Source organism: Aquila chrysaetos, chromosome 21, assembly GCF_900496995.4.
Source record: "Aquila chrysaetos chrysaetos chromosome 21, bAquChr1.4, whole genome shotgun sequence".
Lineage (NCBI taxonomy): Eukaryota > Metazoa > Chordata > Aves > Accipitriformes > Accipitridae > Aquila > Aquila chrysaetos.
This window is the reverse complement of record NC_044024.1, coordinates 20,452,884-20,476,773: the sequence shown is the minus strand read 5'-3', so window position 1 is coordinate 20,476,773 and position 23,890 is coordinate 20,452,884. Positions and strand designations below refer to the sequence as shown.

Genomic DNA, 23,890 nt, shown 5'->3' with positions numbered 1-23,890 from the left:
TTCAAATTAACTTTTGAAAGATATCCTTGCAAAATATGTGGCTGAAATTCCATCCCTAAAACTGGAATCAGTCACTGCAAATTCCATAATATTCAAGTATTTAAATTATCTTGAGATTGTAAGGCAGTGAGCTTTCACAGCAGCAACAGAGAGTACAGTCTGTCAAAGAGATCTGTTTAGAGATTACATGTCTGAGGCTACATAAAACAACGGCTACAAGAAACATTTCAACTGCAGTCACTGGGTAATTTTACCTTAACTGCACCGAAAAGAAATAAATCAACTGGATGAAAAGACTAGATTTCTGGCATTTAAGATATCTAAATTGTTGCCAAAAATAAGTAAAATTGTTGAAACAGGTAAGCTGGATATTTTAAAATATTACCTATATAAGGACTGACTCTGTTGAATCACTTAATAATTTTCCTTAAAACTAGTTGGGAAAACAAACCATTGTCATTAACGTTTCATGAATTTCAGTGACAATGCTTTGTAGTCTGCAAGATAGATAGATATAATCCCTGATACCATCTTTTTGCTTTCTAGACACTGGCTCCAGTTAAACACAGCTGCAGTAGACTCCTTAACTTTCCCCATCAAATCTGTCAAACTTTCTTTAGTCAGCTCTAGTGGATACTTCTCTGATTTGCTGATTCTTGATTGACTTTGATTTTACTGCATAAGAAGATCAGGCCAGCGATCATAAGAAGGAGAACTAAAGGTATCTAAAAATGGTATTCATTCTTGAAAGTCCAAGCCCAAGTCACTAAGGCAAGTCACTGACAGGTACTAATGAGACACAGCAGATCCTAACTCCAACTTCTCCTCATTATGCAATATCCTCTGCTACCTTTTGTTAGTAACTAAAGTCACTAACTTTATCTAAAGCTAGATAAAGTATACAAACTCAAAGATTACAATATATCAATGCAGCAGTGGTCTACTAAATGTAAATACTACTTTTAACAAGGGTAACAAATGCAGGCAAAATTTGGCTCTCATTAACACTGTCTCTCATTTATGCTGTGACTATGTCTTTCTTGATACCAGACACAGTATTCAGCTGTCTGTCCTCAAAATCTGAAGGTATAAAAGGGTTGAAATGAATACTTTTTCTGTTTGCAAACGAAAAACAAAAGGCCTCAGCTGGGAAAGAGGAAAGAGATTACCACTAAGTATGAGGAGGCCTTCAGATAAGATATTGATCTAGTCATATTTATGTCTAATAATTTAACCGTTTTAGAGTTAGACGGAAACAAATGATATTTCACCCTTGCAGAGCATGCTGACATCACACAGCCCCCAAATTTAGTTCTTTCACGTAGTTTGTCTGTGCTGGTGTTATTAATAGGCACACTAAAATGGGAACTTCACCCTGGCTCAGCTTTGACTCACTGTATGGCCTTGGGCATCACATAACCTCTGTCTCCAGTTCTCTATCTGCATAATGCATTTGTCTGTTTAGTGACTTTACAGAGTCATGGGGCAAATAAATGAGCCACTTCACAGAATTTTTAGATTGTAATACACTGGCTTGCCTTATAATCCCTGTGCACTTTTATATTTCCTGAATTTTAACATAAACTTGCTTTTTTCATAAAAGCAACCAAACCGTTTAAACAGAAGGAAGAACTATTTAAAACTTCCAAATTAAGCCTCCTAGGATTAGTACCTTGAAGTAAAACAATGGAACCGTAGCCACCTAACAAAGCTTGTAGTCTCACAACCCAAAATATCTTTATTTGGTGATGTTTTTAAAAAAGCTCTTCACTGTTCAGGGGAAAGGGAAGAAAGAAGGAAGGTTAATTTCTCACCTTGCAAAGAAGTAACAGATAACATGGTCAGTAAAATCTGCACTGCAAAGTATGGTCTGGGCATACCAGATGGAAGAATCTGTCAACCAATCTCCTTTATTAAACTGGCAGGGAAAAGAGCTATATTATTTTGGAATCCAAACTGGCTCTGAGTGCAAGACAGTCATATTCATTTGACTGCACCAGAGGACATAAATCCTCAGTGTAGCTGAGATGATTTGCCCAAAGGTAATCGAGTTAGTTATATGCTTAGTTAATTTTTTTCCAGTTGTCCATTGAAACTATTCAAATTTTCTAGCCTTCTCTAGATTATAACTTCTCTGCTCCAAGTCTGACCCTTTCTGTCTTAAAGAGAGAAAGACCCCCTCCTGTCAAGGAAGCCCCTGAGGGGACTTTTAAGACATTGACACGCAATACTCAAACGTTCATTTATTTATAATGGGAGCCTAAAGTAGATGCAAAAATAAATTATAGAGTCATCTGACATTAGTTGAAAATGCAAAGATGGACAAAGCAAGCACATAAATTATCAGAAGTTGAATAGTTCAACGCTGGTTATTGCATCAGTAAATGCCAGGAGATAATCTCCATGCTGCAGCTTTACAAAGTCCAGACATTAGGCCAACTACGGATGCCTCATTAGATACAAGCAATTGAATCTTTCAAGGTGGTATTCTTTGGATGTTTACTCATCCACCATTTTCTTATTTTTTCTTATGAATTGATTTACTCTTTGCTTGGATTAGGGTCTAGATCAAAAATGAAAAGGGAGTAATGTAAAGGAATATTTATAATCCTGGGATACATAAGACATATGTTGAACAGTGTTGCCTTAACTAACTGAGCAGTGAGTTGTTCCCCAAAGTCAGGCCCTCTCAGCTATGCTAACCAGGAGCACGGATCTCCAGATAGCACAACTCCCAGAGAATGGTAAATGGCATTCCATTTCTAATTATATCACTACAGAACAGTGAGAAAAAATGATGTATTACCCAAATAGGGCTGCATGTAGATATGTATAAATGCATAACAGACGCCTGGTGCTGGAAGTGCTTTGTCCACTCCACAAGAAAAAAGAATTCAGAGCTCCAAACTAACTCACAGCTTGTATCCTCATGGAACTTGGAAACAGGACAAGGAAAAAAACTCTAAAGCTGATCTAATCACTAATAATGACATAATTATTATGACATAACTAAAAATTTATGATATATCTATCTAGTCTGACAATGCTGTTTTAAGATGTTAATTCAAACGAGGATGCAAAAAAACCAAGGTCTGATTCATTTCCGGTATAAATTGGCAGTATTCCCGTTGACTTCAATGGGACATTTACTTTTTCACCCCAGCTCTAATTTTGGGTCAGCATCTTTCCAATATTTAGGATTGAGTTGCACCAGCCTAAAAACTACTCTTAAATCCAAAGCAAGCATCTCCGGGGAGTTGGGGGAAAGGCATATTTTCATGTATCTGCATTTAGACAGAACATTTAGATTTACTCTTATTGGACTAACTTACCCATATAAAGAGAAAAGTTCTTAAAAAAATAAAATTAAATAGCCTCAGAGGCAGAGCAGCAAGAGCCAGTCTAAAATATCTATGTGACTCTTTTATATCCGGATAATCAGAAAGCAAGACTCAAAAGTTGCTTAATGGCTGAGCAAAATAAAGTCTAACATATAATGTGATGGCAATGGCTCTGAATGCCAGGTGGAAAAAGGCACAAATCCTTAGCAAAAAGAGAATGAAAGATAATGGGAAATTTGGGTACATAGAGCCCCCCACCACGATCCTGACAGGTTTACTGCAGAGGAAACCTGCAGTCATGTTAAGCTGAGGAAAGAACAGGAGTCCCTGAAATAGAGAATAATGAGGAAGAAAGAACAGGCAGACCCTTAGATACATGTAATCTGCTTGGGTCGCGTAAGCAACAATAATAAATTCAAACATTAAATTGGAATGAAATGTTTCTACTTTTTTGTTTTGCAGGAAATCAGATTTTGTTTTCATTGTGATGCAACCAAATGAGAGTTTCAAAACAGCAACATTTCCTGAGGAAGGGAAATTTTGAGTTGTGCTATGCGAAATACTTTAGTCATGTTAGTATGTGAATTGCAGTAAAACACAAAATATACTCCACCGTACTGCAACCCAAACTCTAACAGCAGTGAGGCTAGAGGATCCGTGGTAGCCCACACCAAACCAAAAGTATTGCAACAGAAATTTCTTGATCCTGGAGAAAACACCATAGGTTGGGCTATCTTTATAATTGCTGTGATGATAAAGCATATATTTAGATACTTTACTGTATTATCTGAGTGATTTTGCCACAGAGTAGCTCTATGAAGGGAAAAATGAAGAGAGAACTGAGGCAGCCAAGTGGTCCATTACGTCTTCTCAGAAGACAAAACAGTGAATCATTTATGATTAGTTCGATAAGCAAAACCACTGGTTCTAGAGCTTAGCTATAAATACATTTTTTTAATGTGGTTATTGATTTACTATTTAATGATGGTTGGTTAAAAGATGAGGTTGCCCAAGATCTGCATCCATTACCATTAAAGAGTAAGTGCCTAGGACTTGTGGATAGGTGCTGTTTATTGACTTTGATATATTGCATAAATATTGTGGCCATACGTCAATGACTCCATCAGGTCAGGGTCTGTTGCTCAAAACATAAATGTCAAACAAATTAAATCCCTGAATTAATATTTTATATATTAAAACATAAAAAGGAATACAAGTTTTATAAAAGCACAGACTTGAACAGTTGTTTCTGAACTGCTAGGTTACTTTCAATAACGATCACCTAAACTTCCATCCACTGTAACTATTACTTCGCATCAAAAAGAAAAGAAATCGACTGGGCTCCATTGCCTAAATGGCACTGCAACTTTCTGCCACTAGAGTGTGTCAAGGCATATGTGAGGACTAAACCTCTTCATACTCCGTGTCGTTAAATTCAAACTACTACCATAGCATTGGACAAAGAGATGCTGCTTGAATGTACCATTTTTCTGATTTCCTGCTTAACTGCTAGAAATTGTCTTAAAGGTTGTACTATTGAGGAAAGGTCTCAACCCATTACTCTGTTTATGCTGGGTGTAGGGATTTTCATATGAATACTGAACAACACAGGCATCCAGAAAGAGTCCAGCCAATTTTAAGATCCATTACACTGTGCCTATGTTTTCAGTTCAGTGTCAATGAAATATCCCTTCCAGGCTAAGACTCTTACTTTGATGCAATACAATAACCCTGTTATTTTGTATTGAAAAGTCAGCACATCCAGTCAATGTATGTAAATCTGTCCCTCCCTGCTTCTCTCTCTGCTGGATGTGTACAGTTGAACAGTTGCAGTAAAATTTGGGAAAAAAACCCCACATACCTATGCAAAACCTGAAAATCTGCTGTTTGCTGAGAATGGAGATGCTCTGCTGTATTTAAGAAATCATTTTGAAGAGAAACTATAAAAGCCCCTCTCTTTGATAGTAAAAAAAAAAAAAAAAAATCAGAACAGTTAAAATTAGAAATGCGTAGGAATAAAGCATTGCCAGTATCAAACAGAATATGTTGAAATGTACACATTTGGAAATGCTAAAAATCAGGTTCTGCCTCCATACTTTACTGAATCAAGGCTTGGCCCCTTCTCCATCTGTAAAACCGCACTGACAGCACTCCCTTCCTCTCTCTTTTTGCTCATTTTTGTCTCTTCAGATTGCAAACTCTTATTAGCTGTTTTGATTACAGAGGCTAGCTCTTAGTAATAGTTTTCCACTGCCCATAGTGTCACCCTCTTGCTGGAGATTTTAGCTACTAGACCACCCTATTAACTTTTATTTAAAATACATTAAAAAAACAACCCAAAACAAACCGAAACAAAAAAACCCCAACGCTCAAACTGAAAGATAGGAATCCTACACAAAAATTTGTAGTCACATACATGCTCAAGTGATGTTCTGAATGGAGACACGTACCACTTGATTTCATTATCTACTTTACTTCCCTTAGGAAAGGTCTGCTAAGCCTTTCTTGGAACCTGTATCAGCTTTCTGAGCTTCCCAAGGTCCACAGTGTTGTAGTGACAATGATGACTGAACAGAACACCTTCTGAAATCCTTAAGTCAATCCTTTGTCAATACAAATAATGGGAAAAGAACCCCAAATCTGGAGATTTAGCCTTTGAGTTGCCCAGATCAGCCTGAGAAAAAGAGAGAGCGCCTGACTGGGCACCTGGAGTTCTCATGTTCTGCTCTGTAACTTCACCTTAAAAATTTAAATGTCGTATTTATTTGAAATGAACTGGTGGCTGACAAGAGAACAAGGAACATGAAAGAGAAGAATAGGAACACAAAGTATAAGGGAAACATCTGTGACTGATAAGGTCTCTTTTACTCACTCAGTCTATACCGAGCTAACGATACATGAGGGAGGTATTCCACAATCACATCAGAACTAAGAGATCCTTCTTTCCGTGTGTAGCCTGCTGAAATCACAAATCCTTGCACACTACATTTTCATCCCAAAGAACAGGAGTACAGCACAGGCAGAGTATGCAGCAAGGCTCAACATCTAACACTGGTACAGCACATGGGAGGAACTATTATCCTTACACACTAATAGAGGTGTAAACCAATGTCTTTTCACAAATCACCTGAAAATTATTAGGACAGTGTCTCATGAAGATTTCATAAATTGAGCTGAGCAAGTGAAGTTTTCTTCAGTTAATAACCAAACCAAAAAGTCAGAAAGAAGCAAGCAGAAACCTCAGTTCACACAGAGCTCATGCAGAATATTTTTTTTCTTACAAAATATAAAACTACTAATTTAAAAGTGGGGCAACCTGAAATATTACATTTAATTAAAAATAAAATGTTTCATGCCATTTTAAAAAAACCCTATATTTTACTTTTTTTTTAACTTAGGCTAATTTTGAAGTGGAAGATGGTTTTGAAAGATCAAAAATTTCATTTAAGAATGTTAAAATATTTCCTTTAAGAACTGAGAATTTTTTTTCACATTTTTCCTATTATTTCACTTGAAACTATTTGTCTAGTTCAACCTAATCTCAAAAATGGTCCCAGTCCTTTCAAACCTCTGTTATTCTAGGAATTTAAAAATAATTCAACATTTTTGTCCAGCTCTATTCATAAGTTCCAGCCACATTTTGGCCCGACAATCTTGGGAAAGGAAATACTGATGAGCCTTTCGAAAACATCTTCCCGTTTCCTGCCACTGTGTCCCTAGTTGATATTGCTTGTACCTTTGTGCAGCGGTAGCTCTACGCTCACCGTGGCAGAGTCCCTCATTAAACATTTTCTAGAATTAGAGCGTGAAGGCTAGAAAGTGAACTTGCCGCTTTGATAAAGAGGGAAGAACACCCAGGAGAAGGTATTTAAATTATATCCTGAGGCGGAATGAAGTTGATTTATGTCAGGGATTATTTTTATCTCTCCAGTCAACTAGAAGTTATGCAGCAAAGTCTGCATAGGCACCGGCGCGCAGCGTTGTTTTGTACCAGACTCTGACAGTGGCTGGAAATCAGGGAAACTTAACAGCAGGCGGAGCTGTGCGCTCCCGCAGCGCTCCAGGGCAGCTCTCCCGGGAAGGTTTCCCGAGCCAAGCCCCCCGGAGCCGGCGCTCTGCTCGGGTGGGCACCAGCTCTACCCGCCCCTCGGGGCTCAGGCAGCACAAGCCCGGCTTGGCTTGCAGATTGCCAGGGGAAGGAGACCGATGGGTTTGGCTCCTGCATCCACCGCTCCAAGCTCGTCCCGGCATCGTGATGACAGAAAAATGGGAAGGTTATGGCAGGATCCCATGGCCTGCTCTTCACTCGCGTACTGCCACTGATCATCTCTAATCCGTGCTGAGATCGGGGAGGTTGAACCATCGACACCTGGGATCGTTCTCCCTCCTTTTTGGGCTGGCTCTGACACAGGAAAGAATATATTCTTCCACCCCTGAGACCTCAACCCAAAGCCCACGACCTTTCCATTGATTTCGAAAATCCTTGGATAAAACCCTAACCAATTATCTCTGCAGAATTCCAACAGGAAGACATAACCAAAACCCCACAGCTGCGAAATTACCTCTGGAAGAGGAATGGCTATTTCCTCAAGATCTTTTTCTTTGAAAAAAGGCAGTGTATTTACTGAGTTTTTAACATGTAGAGGCATGTATATATTCAGTTGCCTGAAAGAACATGATCTAAAACGTTAAACCTCTGCATTTAATTTTCATGAGTAGAGAAGGAAAATCGGTAAAAAGCTGCTAGAATGAAAAAATAGAGCAAATGTTTCCAAGCAGCCTACTAAAATAAATAAACTACTTGGATTTTAAAATTCCCTCGCAGTGTTCGAAATACAAACATTGAACCATATTTCCAGTGCTTGCAAGCAAGAATAAAATCATTATAAACGAACATAAAACTACATTTTCCTGTACCACTGGTGAACAAGCAGTGATGTGCAAGCTCATAAATAAGAAATTTAAATGCATTTGTATGTTAATAAATGTAATGATCTATATAGCTGAATTTTAATCATCCAGTGAATATAGTTCCTAAATTACAGCAGGTAAGGAACTAATTGGATTCTCCTCATCTTGTCTGTTGGCTGTGAGTAGCATATTGTGCGTTCCCTAGAACTGTGAAAGGACAACACTCTGGAAAAGGAAGGAGTTATATCCAGAGGCCATCAAGTAGCTTGAACTTTATGATGATGAGCTTTTTATCTTTTTTCTTCTTTTAAATTTTCTAAGTAAAAATACCACTTATTTTAAGAGACTCCCCATCCTTTGAAACAAATACAATTGAGAATCAGTGAGGTATGTTATAAAGAAAATTATCAAAATAGTAGCTAAAAGGAATAGGTCTTAGAGCAAGTCACATACTTTAATCTCTTTGAAATTTCAGACAGCACATCTTCACAAGAGCTAAGATGTGATTTTACATTATTTAATACAAGTGTAGAGGTGCAGTGGATATATATGTTTTCCTAATGAACCCATCTCTGAGTTCTTGACATTTTGAATCAAAGCAGCAAAAAGCACTGGAACATAAGATGGGGTAATGCAAAAATAAAAATTAAAAAAGAAAAAAAAATCTGTACATGTTTTCATATGGTTTCACATGGTTTTATATACCACCACATAATACGTGGTATATACATACTACACTCACGAGCTTTGCTCCTGTCTTGGCATGAATTTTTATGACAACATTACTTGGAAGTAGAACAGAAAGATTATAACATGTATTACAGATTTAACACATATAAAAAGTGTTCTGCCAACTAAAATCCAAAATTTTCTTGAGTCCTATATTGTATTTGGTTATCTTTTTTTCATGTTATGAGAGGAATCTCATATCATTCCTATGAGATAATGACATCTAATAAGAGCAGATGAAATTTCTACAGCAGTTTGCAAGAAAGAGAACTATTTTTTAATCTCCATTTTACATAAACAAAGCTGATAATAGCAAACCTTCTGGTGAATAAATTATTAGCAATTAGCCTTAATTCGGGTAGTGTATACTATCGGAGCATTTCAGTGGTAGACAAATGCAATTTGAGAGAGGTTTGTTCTCTAGCAGTAAAATAACAGGCTGAGGTCACTTTAAACAAATGTTTGAAATGCAGTGTGTTATTAGTATCTCAATCACTGCCAATTGCCTTTACTTACTATAATTATTGTTTCATAAGATTTAGAACAAATATGTTTTGCTATCTGCTGCAAGAAAACATCACAAATTGAGGTGAATCAGATTGAGAGTTGTCTTATCGTAAGCACATTCTGAAGCCAAGGCTTTAATCCTAACATAAACTATTCAGAACTCCTCATAACTGTACCTGTTTCCTTTAAAAAATAAAGTAAATCTTGTATGGATTTTGCCCCTCTTCTCAGAGGTGGCTGCTCCTCTGATTCTCTTAGTCAGGACTCAACCATTCCAAGTATTAATTAGCTTCTACCACTTTTACTTCACTAATTTTCCAGAAGGCATCTTAGTGACCACAGTTGTCTGACTTTGTCCAAAGTAACTAATTCACAGCTTTCTACAAGCTTTGTGGAGTGGATTGCCTTTTTCCACAGGAGGGTGATGCGACAGGCCACTCTGTTATACCTAGAATATTAAAAGCAAATATTGGAATAACTTACTTGCAATCTAATGCGTTGGTAATGAACAGAAAAATACCTGATAAAGTTTCTCATGGTAATTTTTTGCACACTGGTGTTGGATGATGGCCAGCAGTGGCCTTGCTGAGGGAGCATATGGTTGACCAGAGATGATGTGACATTGACTTTAGTCACTTACCCAACATTTTTAAAGCAGACAGTCTTTTGATATCCTAACTTCTAAGTGGTTATAGTAAGATAATGCCATCAGATTTTTATAAGTAAAAAGTACATACATTTTCCATTGTCATCAGCTGGAGAGCTATCACAGCATTTCTCTTCTTGTGCACTTGTTTATAATAACAATTACCTCAAATATTGACAATCATAAATACATTGTAATATTAAATGCTCTATAAACAAGTAACTGTCTTTCCAACAGATGTTAAATGTTTTAAAATAGAAACTTTAAAAGTTTCATAAGAAATGCATTCATAATGTATCAGCTTTGCAAAAAAACCACCCAAACAAACCTCCAAACTCTTAATTTATCTGTCGGGGGAAAAAAGGTGTATGTAGGATAGTTAGCATGAATGGCTATTATTATCTCCTTGGTCTTGGAATCGGAATGTATGAATACAACGGTTCATACCATGCACTTCATACATCACAGACAGAACAGGTTTCCTGCATTGTCCTCATGGGGCCCATAAGAATTGAAACTCTGCATTAAGGCAATAAATGCAATCAAACCACATACTTCAGCCAGCAATCCACAGGACTCAGGAAGGAGTTAGCTTCCCTGATGCACAATTAGTTTCCCTGCTACACAATTAGTTTTTATCTATTGGATTTAGGTTTCGGTATTTTTCACCTCCCTCTGAAGCATCAGCTCAGCCCTAGTTGTCTGGACATACATCCAAACTCTACCCACTCAGATCGAGTCAGAAGTTAAATCAGACAGTGCCAACAGACTTTTAAAATTAAAAGCAATGTAATTCAGCAGTGTATAAATAATATTCTTCCACTGGCAGCTATGCAACTTCTCAAGCTCATCTGGTGATTCTTGTTCCAAAGCAGAAAAAAATAATTTCATCTTCACTTAACAGCTTCTCAAATAATTCCACAAACTGTGTATAGCACAACCAGCTTTTCTGATATTTTGATTTATTTTTCCCTAGTAGTGACAACTATGTAAGTAGGACTAGAAAAGTGTACTATTATGTTACAGAATTTTGTTTTGGTTAATGTATTTATAGTCTTCATGACCCTTTTCATGACTGTACAGCATGGCCTCACCCTCCACAATCCTGAGACCCTTCCCTCTCTACTTCCTCCCTACTCTGCATTTTTTGGTTTTACACCCCTTTTTCTCAAGCACACAGCCTAGGTCAGTCACAGAGTCCACCTCATGATGGACTGCAGCTTCAGACCTCTGAGTGAAATACAAGTATGATCACATTTGACATGGCTTCTTTTCCTCCTGATACTAGCATGACAACACAGTTGATGGCAACATAGCTGTGTTAGAGCCTGGGCTGCTGCTAAGGAGAAGGGAACTTGGGAAAACATGGTAGCAATGTGACTTTAAAATCTGTATGCACACAAGGTCTTTCACACGTCTCCTTACCTCTATACTGGGAAGAGGAATACAGAAGTCACATATGACATTATTTCTCTATTCCTTGGATAACCAAAGAGGGCTACCCATGGGGTCAGAATTCATACAGAAAATCCCAATCTTCTTCACCTCCATAAAGGCTATCAAGATCACATGTAAGATTCGGGGAGACAAGAATTCTGCATCTCTCTAGGTGCTGACAGCACTTAGAACAATCTTAATTTGATCTACTTCTGATCCCTTTTCTGTTTACATCCTTGGTACAGGTAGTTCAAAGAACAGGATTTTCCTTATCCCCCTTCCCCTCCTCTGCAAGTCCTCTGTGTTGTTCTTTGAACTTTGTTCTTGGCATCTCTTACTTCCCTCTCTGTCTGACAGGCAAGGCAACCTTTGGGACCCTTGTGCTCTTAGTGTCACAGAGGTTACCATTCATAGAAGAGCTGTCTCCTGCTAGGCTGAGTGGTATGCTAATGTGACAGCTTAGCAAGTATTTGAGAATGTCACTTCTAGCAAAATACTGCCCTGAATGGTATTTGTCATATATACAACCACATATCCATCAACAAAAAAAGCCCTACAAAATTCAGCTCTAATATATATTTCAAATGAGATACCCACAGGCACTTATAACATGAGTACATGTCAGTAGCCATATGTGCTGTAATCCTCCTCTTTATACATATACCCAGCATAACCCTTTCATGTACCATATATCTGATCTGCATTCTCTGCTTTGGAAGCAAGATTAATCTAAAAATTTCAGAATTAAATGCATTAAATAGAATATGAATCTTCATTACTTTGGCTACCAAGCAGTTAAAGAATATGGCAAATGACCAAATCATCAGTCTGCCATTCAGTTTCAGCTATATGCTGTGCTACCATTTCATTTCAGGTTCTTCAAAGCCCTGCAGCTGAAGTACAGCCGGGTATTTAATGCAGAATTGTATCTTTTGGGGGAATGTGTTATTTTTAAATGCTTAATAATTATGAATTCATTTGCCATTCTTTTTATAAGCAGGGGATCATAATGAACTCATCTGTTATTCATGTGAATGTCAAATGTGTTCCCACAGGAGTTTTAGTCTAATTCACTATTAGTTAGTGGACTCATAAAATAAAATGCTATCCATTTTTTACTCTGAACATGTAACGCTTGGTAATTGTTCATCAAAGGGCAAATGTAATATTTTTCTTTGATAACTTTCAGTTCTGATTTAACCAGGTAAAGAACTAGGTTAAAAGTAAGGGTACCTTTAGAAACAGTTAGAAGTAGATTTGATAAGCTGTGGTCTTCCATTTAAAATGCAGTGAATGAGATTATCATGAGCTAGTATTTAAAAATGTAGATGTATTATACTATAAGCATACATGCTTGAACTACATGCATTTAACATAACAAGACAAACTATACCCCAATATATAATGCCTAATGATTGTTCAATGAAAGACACATTTTCAGTATTCATGAGGTGATCACAACAGTTTTCATGCAGCTGTTCTAATGCAATAGAAAATTTAGAGGTGAGATACAGGTCACCGCAGGATTTGAATGTGATGACATTGGACAGTGGGACTTTGACCTGCGACAACAAACACAAACTAAGCAATAGAAAAACAGAGAATTCAGACTTCGATTTTTTTTTTCTCCAGAGAGTGAAATACATGGAGTTTTTTATGAAATTATTTCCAAATTTCTTCTAAATCCCTAATCTAAACTGAATGTTAGCTATAAGGACTTACCCCATGAAGTGATAGCCCTGAAATATTTCAGGAACAGTCCCTTAGATTTGACATGCTGTGCTAGGCTTCTCCTCAAGTATGTCACAGTGCCTCTTCTAATCTTGAAATGCTCTTTGGAAATGCTAACCAAAATGAATGAATGATTATAAAGGTGCATTTTCAAGGGAGATGGTAACAAATCCAGAATGCCATTTGTAATTGGAACCACTAGATTAACATATTTGTAGTTTTACTTCAAAATACACAAGTAAAGGAGTTCTTTTTTTCAGTTGAAGTAACAGAAGGGTATGTTTTTAGTGTTAAAGATTATCTCAATTACTTTCTTCTGCATGGAAATGGTAATTTCCTCAAATCAAATGTACAGTGTTTAAATCAAAATATGTTACCCTTATGCAATCTCTGGCAGTCAGTAGGTTATTAGAATATTAACCACGAAGAAACCACTGAGAAAAACAAACATGCAAACCAAAGCTCAGATGGGAGTCTTGATGATCACAGATATTTCTAGATGTTAAAGATTGTAACTTCACATTTTGTAACAGTTAGCAGAAAAACATAATAAGCAACAGTACTTCTTGAATACTATGTCTTCTTTCATAGTTCAAGAAATACTAATTACTTTACTCTTTTAAAATACTTTTTACTTTGTTTAAATAATGATCACATTAAAAACAAAAGGTCTGCTTTAATTGCTGTAATGTCAGATAGGAGGGACTGAGTTATATAGATCATGTGAAAATAAGAACATCAGAAATAGTGAATGAAAGGAAGAGTACATGGGAGGGCTAACACTGCTGTGCCAAGAATTGGGTGAAACTTTGCTGAAGCTTGCGTGTTTATCAGCTGCTTTTTATTCAAAATGAATGTATTTATTTTATACATGAAATAACTGTGACAAAAATTATCACTACCAGCAGGCAGCCTGAAGGCCCTTCCCTAGAGTGAGAATACAAATGTGGGAGATAAGAAGAATGAGAAGACATACAGTTTTGTTTAATGGAATTTGTGTGTGCATGGACACGTATCTATATAAATACCACTTTCCTTGAAAGCAGAGGATACCTCAGGAGGCCTAGGAACAGACAAATCATTCATCAATTTACAAGGGAACCTACAGGTTTAAAAGGCCTGATTTTGAACTCATCATTCTGTGACAGTGAAATTTTATTGACTTCATTGGAGTAATTTGATTTATACATCTCTGAAAGGAGAATTGACTTTTGCAACAGAAAGTACAGTAGAAAATATTATGCTGGAGAACATGAATTCTACAGAAAGGAAGCAGTAAAACTAATGAATAAGTAACTATGAATAAGTGAGATACGGAGTGCTACCACTTCCCACAGATTCAATTTTATTGAGAAGCTTGCATGACTTGGGGTTCAGGCTTGCTAGTCTCTTCTAAAGCCTTAAGGATACAAGCAAGAGTTACGGATGTGGTGCACATGAGCTGTTTAGCTTTTCCTACCACACACAAAAGGAAAAAACCGAATCTGCAGGACTGAATACTTGAAAGCAGATAGGGGTGAGGGAGAGAGATGACTCCAAAGTGCCGTGAGGATCAGCCTTACTGGGGCTCCACTCACAAACTGCCAAAGATGAAAGTAACAACTGCAATGAGAAAGGTTTTGCTGGAGCTCTGCTGGCTTTTTGCCACAAAGGGTAACATCTGCTATTAATTAACATTCTATTTATATCTCTAGGCTCTTTTAAGACAATGTATTTAGTGCTTTTAGCAGTTATAAGTTGATAGCACTGGAGCACCAGCACCTTTAGGGCAAAACGCTGGCATTTGTCAGTTTTTTCTTTGCATGGAAAAAGAGAAAGATAAGTGCACCAAAGTGACATAAAGGGTGATTTTATAAAACTAGTCACAGAAAGGAGGATCGATGTGACATTCAGGGTGACATGTACAAATCAGAAGCACTGGAAGATATAAGGTTAAGTAATTTAGGCACTGAGTATAAAGAACGCTAATACTTCTAGGGAAAAAGGAGAAAAATACATTCAATAAATAACACTACGTTACAATACTGAAGAAGGAGAAATACTTATGACTGACATGCATATGTTTATAAGCTGCAATAGTCTACTGCAGCTAATGAACATTCTTTCAAAACAATAGCCAAGACATTTCATGAGGCGTGACTAAAAACATCCAATGTAATGTGATCAGATGTTCCCACCTGGAAGAGTGGAAGTGGTTGTTGGCCATTTTAAGATTAACAGGTTCTTTTATAGAAGTTAGAATGGTAAAGGGCAAGCAGAAGGATTCACTATTTTTTGCTGCTCACAAAGATTAAAGAAAACAGCTCTTCAGTCTTAGGAGAAAAGAACAGTATATCTCTTTTCTCTGAAAGGAATAGAGAGATGGCAGCTTCAATGCTATCTGAGCAGCGTAAAATACCAGAGCAAGGGAGCATGAACCTAAGCTAAGAACTGGCCATTAGAGGAATGGAGGTGGAATTCCTTCACACCAAAAGCTAGATAACATGCAAAAACATAGCAAAAGCAGCAGCTAGAAGAAACTAAGTCATTTCACAAGAAAATTAAATAACATCTGAAAAAGGAAGCTCAACACAGTCTTACATCAAAAGGAAGATCAAAATTTATGCCCGTTAGCTTCCTTACATGGGAGCATTTCTGTCATCCTAATCAATTAACATTGTTAACAATCAATTAACATTGCTAACATTCCCCTCTTCTGAAATTTCTACTCCTTGCATTAACTAAATTTACATGAAAGTTTCATTTTTGTGTTTTTAGGTGAGATATGAAATCAAGTGCTGACCACTTGGGATGTTAAAGATCTAGTGCAATTCTTAGAAACAGGCATGTAATCGTGGTGTCCTGATCAGATTTTAATTCTCAGCAACTGCATTCTATCCTCCTAATTTGATCATTCATTTGAAGATTAATGATTACATTTTTTCCTAATACACCTCAAATGTTGTGTCCTATTCAATTGTTGCTTGGTTTCATTAGGGGTGGCTGTATGACTGCACTGGCTAAAGAGACACCTATATATTGTTCTAAATTTATTAACTTAAAACTCTTAGAGCTAGCACTTTAGACTCTTCAGAAATGAGAAATGCTATTAATACATATGGTTGCTCTACACTAGTGGAAAACATTTTGTGAAGGAGACCAACTACAAACAGCCATGTCAAAAAACATGTCCTAAGGCTTATTATTAATGTATCAGCTAGCATAAATCACTGTAGCTCCACTGACCTCAATGAAACCATGGTGAATTTATACTGAGAATACAGCTATGTAAGCTACATCTTTTTTTATCACTGCACAATGGAAAAATACATTCAAAAAGCATAGGATATTGCATTAACATAATATTTGAGGAACATTCCAGCTCACAGAATTAAGTTAAAAGAATTCCATTAAAAAGCTACTACTAGTCTCACCTTTCATTTATTGCAAGTGCTTTGATCCTTAGGTTTTCAATTAAATAACTTTTCTGACTCCATTGACACATTTAATGTTTTTATATCTAGTTAGAAAACTGTCCAGTCCTAGATATTTAATTTGACAAATAACACTTTAGAATACATGGTGGTTTTCTGGTTTTCTTGTTTGTTTGGTTTGGGGGGTTTGTTTGGTGGGGGCTTTTTTTTTTGTTTGTTTTGGGTGTTTTGTGGTGTTTTTTTTTTTAACAAACTGATGCCCAGTTTTGCAGTGCAAGCTCCATGCACAGATGGTTTAACAGGACCAAACCCTAAATTTGCGTAAGGGTGAAAAATGTCTGTAAAACAATGTTAATTTTAAAATAACACAGATTGGATTCACAGTATGGTGAAATTATAACATAGCTCAAAATATGAAACAGGGCCAGGATTCCAGTAACACAACATGTGAGGACCTTTTGTCTGCTGGCTGGTATCACATCCTGAGATGAATTTTTGTACAAGATTTTTTAGAAGAGACTTCAATAGGGGCTTGATATATGGAACAATAGCAGGATATGGCCTCTAACTGGTAGGAACAATTACTGTTCTCAGACATGTGCAAGTTAACTTTCATTAACTTCACTGGATTTTGTGCACACTTTCTGGCCTAGATTCAGAGCTGCATCTAATTTCTCCTGGGGACAGCTGAAACAGGGAGCGTACTGAAGAACAGTAACTATTCTGTCGAAGCAGAATATACTGAGGAAAACTCACATGAGCCTCAAGAGTGTGATAGACCAGTTTGGGAATAATATGCTAAAGTAATACAGGCAAACCCACTTTCTTCCCAGCTACACCCATAATGCCTTGTAGGCTGCAGGGCAAGGGAAGAGTTGTCTAGACTGTCTCCACAACGGGTGGAAACTCCTCAAACCAAAGGAATTCTCAGCATGTAAATCTTCCAGTTTTATGGCAGGCCCATCCAAAAAAGATCATTATGATGGGAAGATACAAAGATAGAATTTAACCTTTGAATTTTGGGAGATGTAAGTACAGACTCTTCTCTAGAATAATAACTAACTAGAATAATAACTAACAACTTCATAGAGATGCTAGCTGTTCACACTGTTCAATTTTTGGAGTTTGGTTTTTACAGAATTAACTGTGGTATAATGTTTCCTTTAGTTCTAAGAAAGTGGAAAATGATATATTTTGAAAAGAGGGCTTTCTGTTTCCCTTTCTTTCATTCCCTAGCTCTGATTTTTCTACAGTCTCAAGCATAAACTACTTCATGTCACTTTCAAGGCCCTTTATCCACCCCTTATCTTTCATATCTTTCCTCAACTGGCTTTCTTCACCTATTATTTAAAATTCAAACACTTCTGTGATTTCTGACAGTTTCCCCATAAGTATGTGCAATGCCACGTTAGACTGCACGTTCTCATTTTTCACCACTACTGTTTAAGCTGCCCAAGGCTATTAATTATCCATTTTGTATAGCCACTCCAATAAGCCAGCACAGATTTTTGCGCAGCCCTCTGATAAACCAGACTGGAGAACTGATTTGGCTGAAAAATAATCCAGGGGAAAGAATAATTGTTTTTCAGCTTGATCTTCTGCCTCACATCTGCACAAACAGCTGCATGAACACAACAGAATGGGTGGGACAGGAAAGAGAACAATTAGCTGAGGTAGAGCTGCTTAAACCAACATTACTACTACTGCAGAAATGCACATGGAACCACAGCCTGAACGTGCTATTTTAAGTACCCTTTTAAATCCCTCACCTGTCACAGTGCCTATTAAAAGAATTGATACTAATAAGGCAAGGATTATATCACTCCTGCTTACTGATGCAGCCCAATTTTGGCTCATTGTTTCCTTGATCTGGTTGTTCTTGTCTTGTAATTAGATTATAAACTGCTGAGAACATAGATCATCTTTTAGCCTGCTTGAGAACAATCTGACTTTAGTCAGTCAGTACAAATTTTACCTTGGATTCAAAAGGAATTGGATCGTGTCTGTTAGGATACCATTTCCCCCAGATACTAGCCATTCTTATTTTTTTTCAGATGGGCAATCCTTCAGAGGAGCTTTGGATCACTGAAAAATACCTTTCTGCAAATAATTCTATTTTTCTTACCATCATATCTCTAACGGTTCTTTTCAAGAATCATGGGCTGTGATTTTTAATTAAAAAATTAATTTCAATCTCTCACTTGTAGCAAGTGACAACTCTAAAATCACTGGGGCTTTAGAACATGAGGTGAGCAATAGTGCTAAACAGCAGGAGTCATAAAGGAGAGCTACATCACACCTAATTTAAACTGATCTAATTACACTACCATACTGACTCTGTTCGTACTGCTAAAAGAGTTTGTTTTTTATACTGAGTTCACTCAGTACATTTGACTGCATATGAGGCACAGAATAGTCATCAACCAACAGGAGAAAACCTGCAAAAGTTAGCAAAATATAGAAGTACTATATGCATGAAGGAACTGAACACATTCAGGGTTCCTTTTAGTAAGAAATTTAAGGGTCCTTGAGACTTAACCGAAGCAAAGGGCCAATGAAACAGATGCTGCAGTTAACTGAAGCTGTCTTAGCCAAAGAATAAACTCGTCTTCAAATATAAATGGAAATTTTCCATTGAGCTATGAAAAATGTTTTGCGAGTCTGCAGTTCTCTCCACTTCAAGATACTGACAAAAATATTTGGTAATACAGTTGTGTCTTCCTGATTCCACTAAACAATAATTTCCACAGTTATGTTTGTACATTTGCTGTTGTCTCTAGGGAAGAGAGATTTGGCATACATTATGACATTGCACTGAGGTAAAATAGGAGCACAACTATAGGCAAATACAGCAAAGAACATCAGCAGAGGTAGAAAAAGTAAAGTGTTTTTAATGAGTAATATATTTAATTTACCCTTTCATTCAGGGACCATTGCAATACAATATTTAATTAAAAAGTGATCACTGTGCACTATCGGTAGTCTTAATACTGCATAAGGATATCAGTCCTAGCTCTGAGACTTACACTGAACCTTACAAATATCTGTCCCAGTGGAGTGAATGATTTGTATTTGTGTCTGTATCATAATCTTTTGCAATTACTTGATATTTTTATGAACGTTGGTATTAAATAAAGTAGGATGGTAAAAAAAATAGAAAAAAACAGAATTCAATACCTGGAGAAACTATTTTCCCAAAAGCAACAGAAGGTGTCACTGCTAACTGATTTTAAACAAATGAATCCCATAAGTGGAAAACACTGCCTTTGTTTTGAGAGAAACTTGCAAGTTGCTTGAGAGAGGGTAACTGGGTTCCCTTCTCAAGTATTCTCCAGCTTCAAACATAAACATGACATTTAAAAATGGAAAAGACTGCTTTACACCATCTAATTCTTCTCCTTTCTGTTTGCTATTATTCCCTGCAGCTGTTTCACCTCAGGCTATGACTCACAAAGCAAGAGAAGTTTAGGCCAGTATTTGGATAGAAACCCTCAAAGGGCTTTTTAACCCATTAGTATTAGAGCTCTAGTAACTGGGGATTTTCTCTCCAAATCCATGATAATTCAAGATCCAGACAAAATTAAGACCACGAGAATGCTGGGGAAACCATTTCCAACAAGAAATATAAAACTGAGTCTCTAAGTAGTTTGTGACTGTGAAAACTTTCTGTAGACTGCATTTTAGCTTGACTAACTGCATTTTAGGCTGACTGTCTCTCTAAACTTGCGATACTATTTTAACTCTATGTGGCAATCCTCGCTCCCGTCTTCCTTGATATTGTAGTGTTGCTATTCTATGTTAAACAGCTGTTACATCCCATGCCAGAGATGGCTGCATAACACCGACGGGTGAGGTGTTATTTTCTAAATATACGTACATACAGCTTTTGAAGTACTTTATGGCCGTTTGCAAGTCTCTCCATAAATTCAGATATATCTATACATGAGGCTAATACAAAACACATTTCCCCTCCCAGCCCGGTAGCTTGGTAAGCTTAATTTTAGACGTCTAGAGCACTGCAGGAACTCACATCTTTTCCCTCTGGGCTTCCCATCCCTAGAGATCTTGCCATGAGGAAGCTTGGGCTGCAGGCACGGAGGGCCGTGGTCTCTCACAGGGTCACGGCCACTTGCCCTGTAGCTGAGGGCCTACTCTCTGAGCTGCTACTTATTGGAAGTGAATCGCCAAATCTGTAATTGAAAAAAAAAAAAAAAAATTTATAAAGCCCGTGGCTTTTAGCCATCACTATTGCATGTTTAATAGGCGCATCCATGCACTCTCCGCAGGCTCCCAGCCTGCCGACTCCAACACTTTTCCCCCTCCCTCCTCTTCCCAAGAGGAAGGCATCTCAGGTCACTTGAATTATTTAGCGGGGTGTTTTTAACCATCTCAGGGGCTTTGCTTCTGCCGCGCGGCTCCTGCGGAGCTCGGGTTTGTGGGTTTATTTTCATTTATTTATTTTTTATTGTTATTTTTTTTTTTTTTTAGCACGCGGGGTGGAGTTGCTCCACTTCCCTGGCAGAAGGAGGAGAGAAAAGCACCGGGGGGGTGAGGGGGAGTAAGGCGAGAGGGGCGGCTCGGCGTGTGGAGGGGAGGGGAAAGGCCGCCAGGCCCCGCCGCGGCCGCCACACCTGCGGGCCGCGCTGCCCCCTCAGCCCCGGCCCTGTCAGCCGGGGCCACTCACCGGGTCGCTCTAACGCAGCTCTCTCTGTCTCTCTCTCCCCCCCCCTCCATCTTCCTCTCCCTCCTGCTCCTCATTCATTCTTCCCCCTTTTCCCGCCGCCTCCCTCCCGCTCCCTCCCCGTTGCAGGCGGAGCGGGCCCGGCAGGAGGCGGAGCGGGCCGCCGCACGTCCCCCGGCCGGTCGGCCGGCCCCCCCGCCATGGGTCGGAAGCGCTGCGTGGGGGGAGACGGCTCCAAGATGGCGGCGGGTTGCTGCGGGGTGAAGAAGCAGAAACTCTCCAGTTCCCCTCCCTCGGGCTCGGCCGGCCCGGGAGGCGGCGGCAGCGGCTCCCGCTGCGGCGGGGCGGCGGCGGCGGGGGGGGGAGGCGAGCCGGGGGCGCTGCCCCCGCCGGGGGGCCCCCGCCTCAACGGCCTCGGGGGGCTGGCGGGGGGCGCCGCCGGCTGCGCCCTCTCCCCGCCGCTGCCGCCCGGCTGCGGCGGGGGCCCCGCCGGCCTCTCCCCGCCGGCCGCCTCGCTGCTCTCCTCCCCCGGCGCCGGCTCCGGCGGGCCCGGCTGCAGGAAGATGGTGGTGTCGGCCGAGATGTGCTGCTTCTGCTTCGATGTGCTCTACTGTCACCTGTACGGCTACCAGCCCCCGCGGAGCCCCCGCTTCACCAACGACCCCTAGTGAGTATCGCCGCCTCCTCCTCCTCCTCCGCCGCCGCCGCCGCCGTGCCCCGGCCCGCCGCCCCAAGCCCGCCCTCGTGGGCACCTCGTGCGCGCCCGTCCCGCCCGGCTCTCCCGGCCGGGCGCCCTGCCGGCACCCGCCTCCTCGCCCGGCACCTTCCCCCCCGCCGCTGCCGCCGCCGCCGCCCGGCCCCTGTCCTCGCCTGGCCCCGGGGCCTGGCCCGCGGGCGCCCCCGCCCCGCGGCCGTGCGGGCGCCGGCCGGGCTCCCCGGCGTGCCCCGGGGGCCGCGCTGCCCTCCCGCGCCCGGCTCTCCTCAGGAAGCGTCCCGCTCCGCGCTGCCCGGCGGCCGCCGGCTCCCCGCCGTTAAGCTGCGCTGTTAACCCCTTGCCGGGCCCCCCTCCTTGGCCCGTCGCGCACGGGACTCGCTAAGCGGCATCTCCCCTTCCCGTTCCCCGACACCTCCGGCCGTGCCGTGACCGCCCCGGCAGCGCCCTGCTCCGGGCGAGCCGCCTTTGTGCGAGCGCGTCGTGCCGGGCTCCGCGGGGCCCTGGCTTGGCGGCCACGTCCGACCGCGGGCGCTTCAGCCCCCGCTCCCGGTTTGTGTCCGGGAGCGCCCGAGTAGACCGCTCCGTGCTCATTCCACCAGTGGCCCTTACGGGGACCCCTTCCCTAGCAGCCTCTCCCGGCCCGCGTGTTGTGCGTGAGGACGGGCCTCCGCTTCGCCGGTGTTGGATGGTGAGTAGTACCCGGGGTGAGAGACCTGTCGTGCGAGTCCCGGATTTGTGAGCACTGGCGTACCGGTACGTTCCCTGTGCCAGGCGCTCGTAACGCTACTTTGGTCTGAAACTGCGCAGAGTCCTTGCTCTGTAACGACCGACCCCTGAAGATCACCCAGCGTTAGGCATCCCGAGTCCCCGCGTAATCCACCGCACCAAATTCCCAGAGTTTCGAACAGATCGCATAAACACCTGTTACTCCCATCCTCCTCTGCCTCCCAAGCCTCCTTGCAAGAGCATCCACCGAGGGCCTGCTTCGTTCCCATCCCTGGCCACTCTTGTTCGGTGTTTGTCTTGAACCCTGTGCCCTCCCGCCTTCAGAACTGACCCGCCAGGACGGCGTTGCCCAGCGTGTCAGCACCTGCAGCCTGCCTGCGCCAGGGAGCTGGGCGTGCTGTTGCAGATAGAGTTCAGCCACTTCAGGGAGCAACTTCTCTCTGACAGGAAGTTACTTCCTCTCAGCTGGGAAGAGTTACCGAGTCGCTGCACGCTCTGAGTCCCTTTGAATGCAAAGTTAATGTAAGGCGTTGTTGAAATTAAGTTTCCGCTGTTTTACTTTGCTTTTAAATGGGATGGAGCTCATGTGGTGAGTTTCCAAGATTCAGCTGAGACTCAAGTGTGTTGGTCTGCCAGAGTGCATGTCACTTGTTTCCTCTTAGGTATAGCATGACTTTCGAATGAATCTGTGAGAGCCCACCCGTACTTTATTGGTACTTAACGAATACAATTTTTCTGTGTATGTCCTAGACCCTTGTGCACCCTCACCAATGCAAATGGTTATCGTGCAGTCCGTGTTTCATTAATGAGATGTAGTGTACGCTTCTCGGTGTTTAAAATAATGTCATGTATTAATGATCTTATTTGGAGTCCTTGCTGTTCTAACACCCAGGATCTATACATCTCTTGCATACTTTCAGCTGCTGTCATGACAACCCAGCTCTGTGGATTCCTACTTAACCTGCCACCCCAGCAAGTCTTCCCTATATGCTCTTCATAACTCCTATGTGATTACATCAGAGTACCAATAATGAAAGGAGGGCAGGGAGACTC

General features: G+C 40.5%; 1 protein-coding gene across 4 annotated transcripts in view; it reads left to right on the top strand.

The window, feature by feature from the left end:
- The window catches only part of AMMECR1 (AMMECR nuclear protein 1), a 108,136-nt gene that overhangs the window by 5,229 nt on the left and 79,017 nt on the right, over positions 1–23,890 (top strand). For 3 of the 4 annotated variants that reach the window (XR_003920922.2, XM_041119139.1, XM_029997256.2), the window contains exon 2: positions 21,526–22,063. Coding sequence is in view for 3 of the 4 variants with exons in the window: in XM_041119139.1 (XP_040975073.1) it covers positions 21,526–22,063 (538 nt within the window). In the remaining variant the exon portion in view is untranslated. Of the gene's footprint in view, positions 1–21,094; positions 21,147–21,525; positions 22,064–23,890 lie in introns of those variants that run through there. The other variant, XM_041119140.1, reaches the window with a different exon arrangement.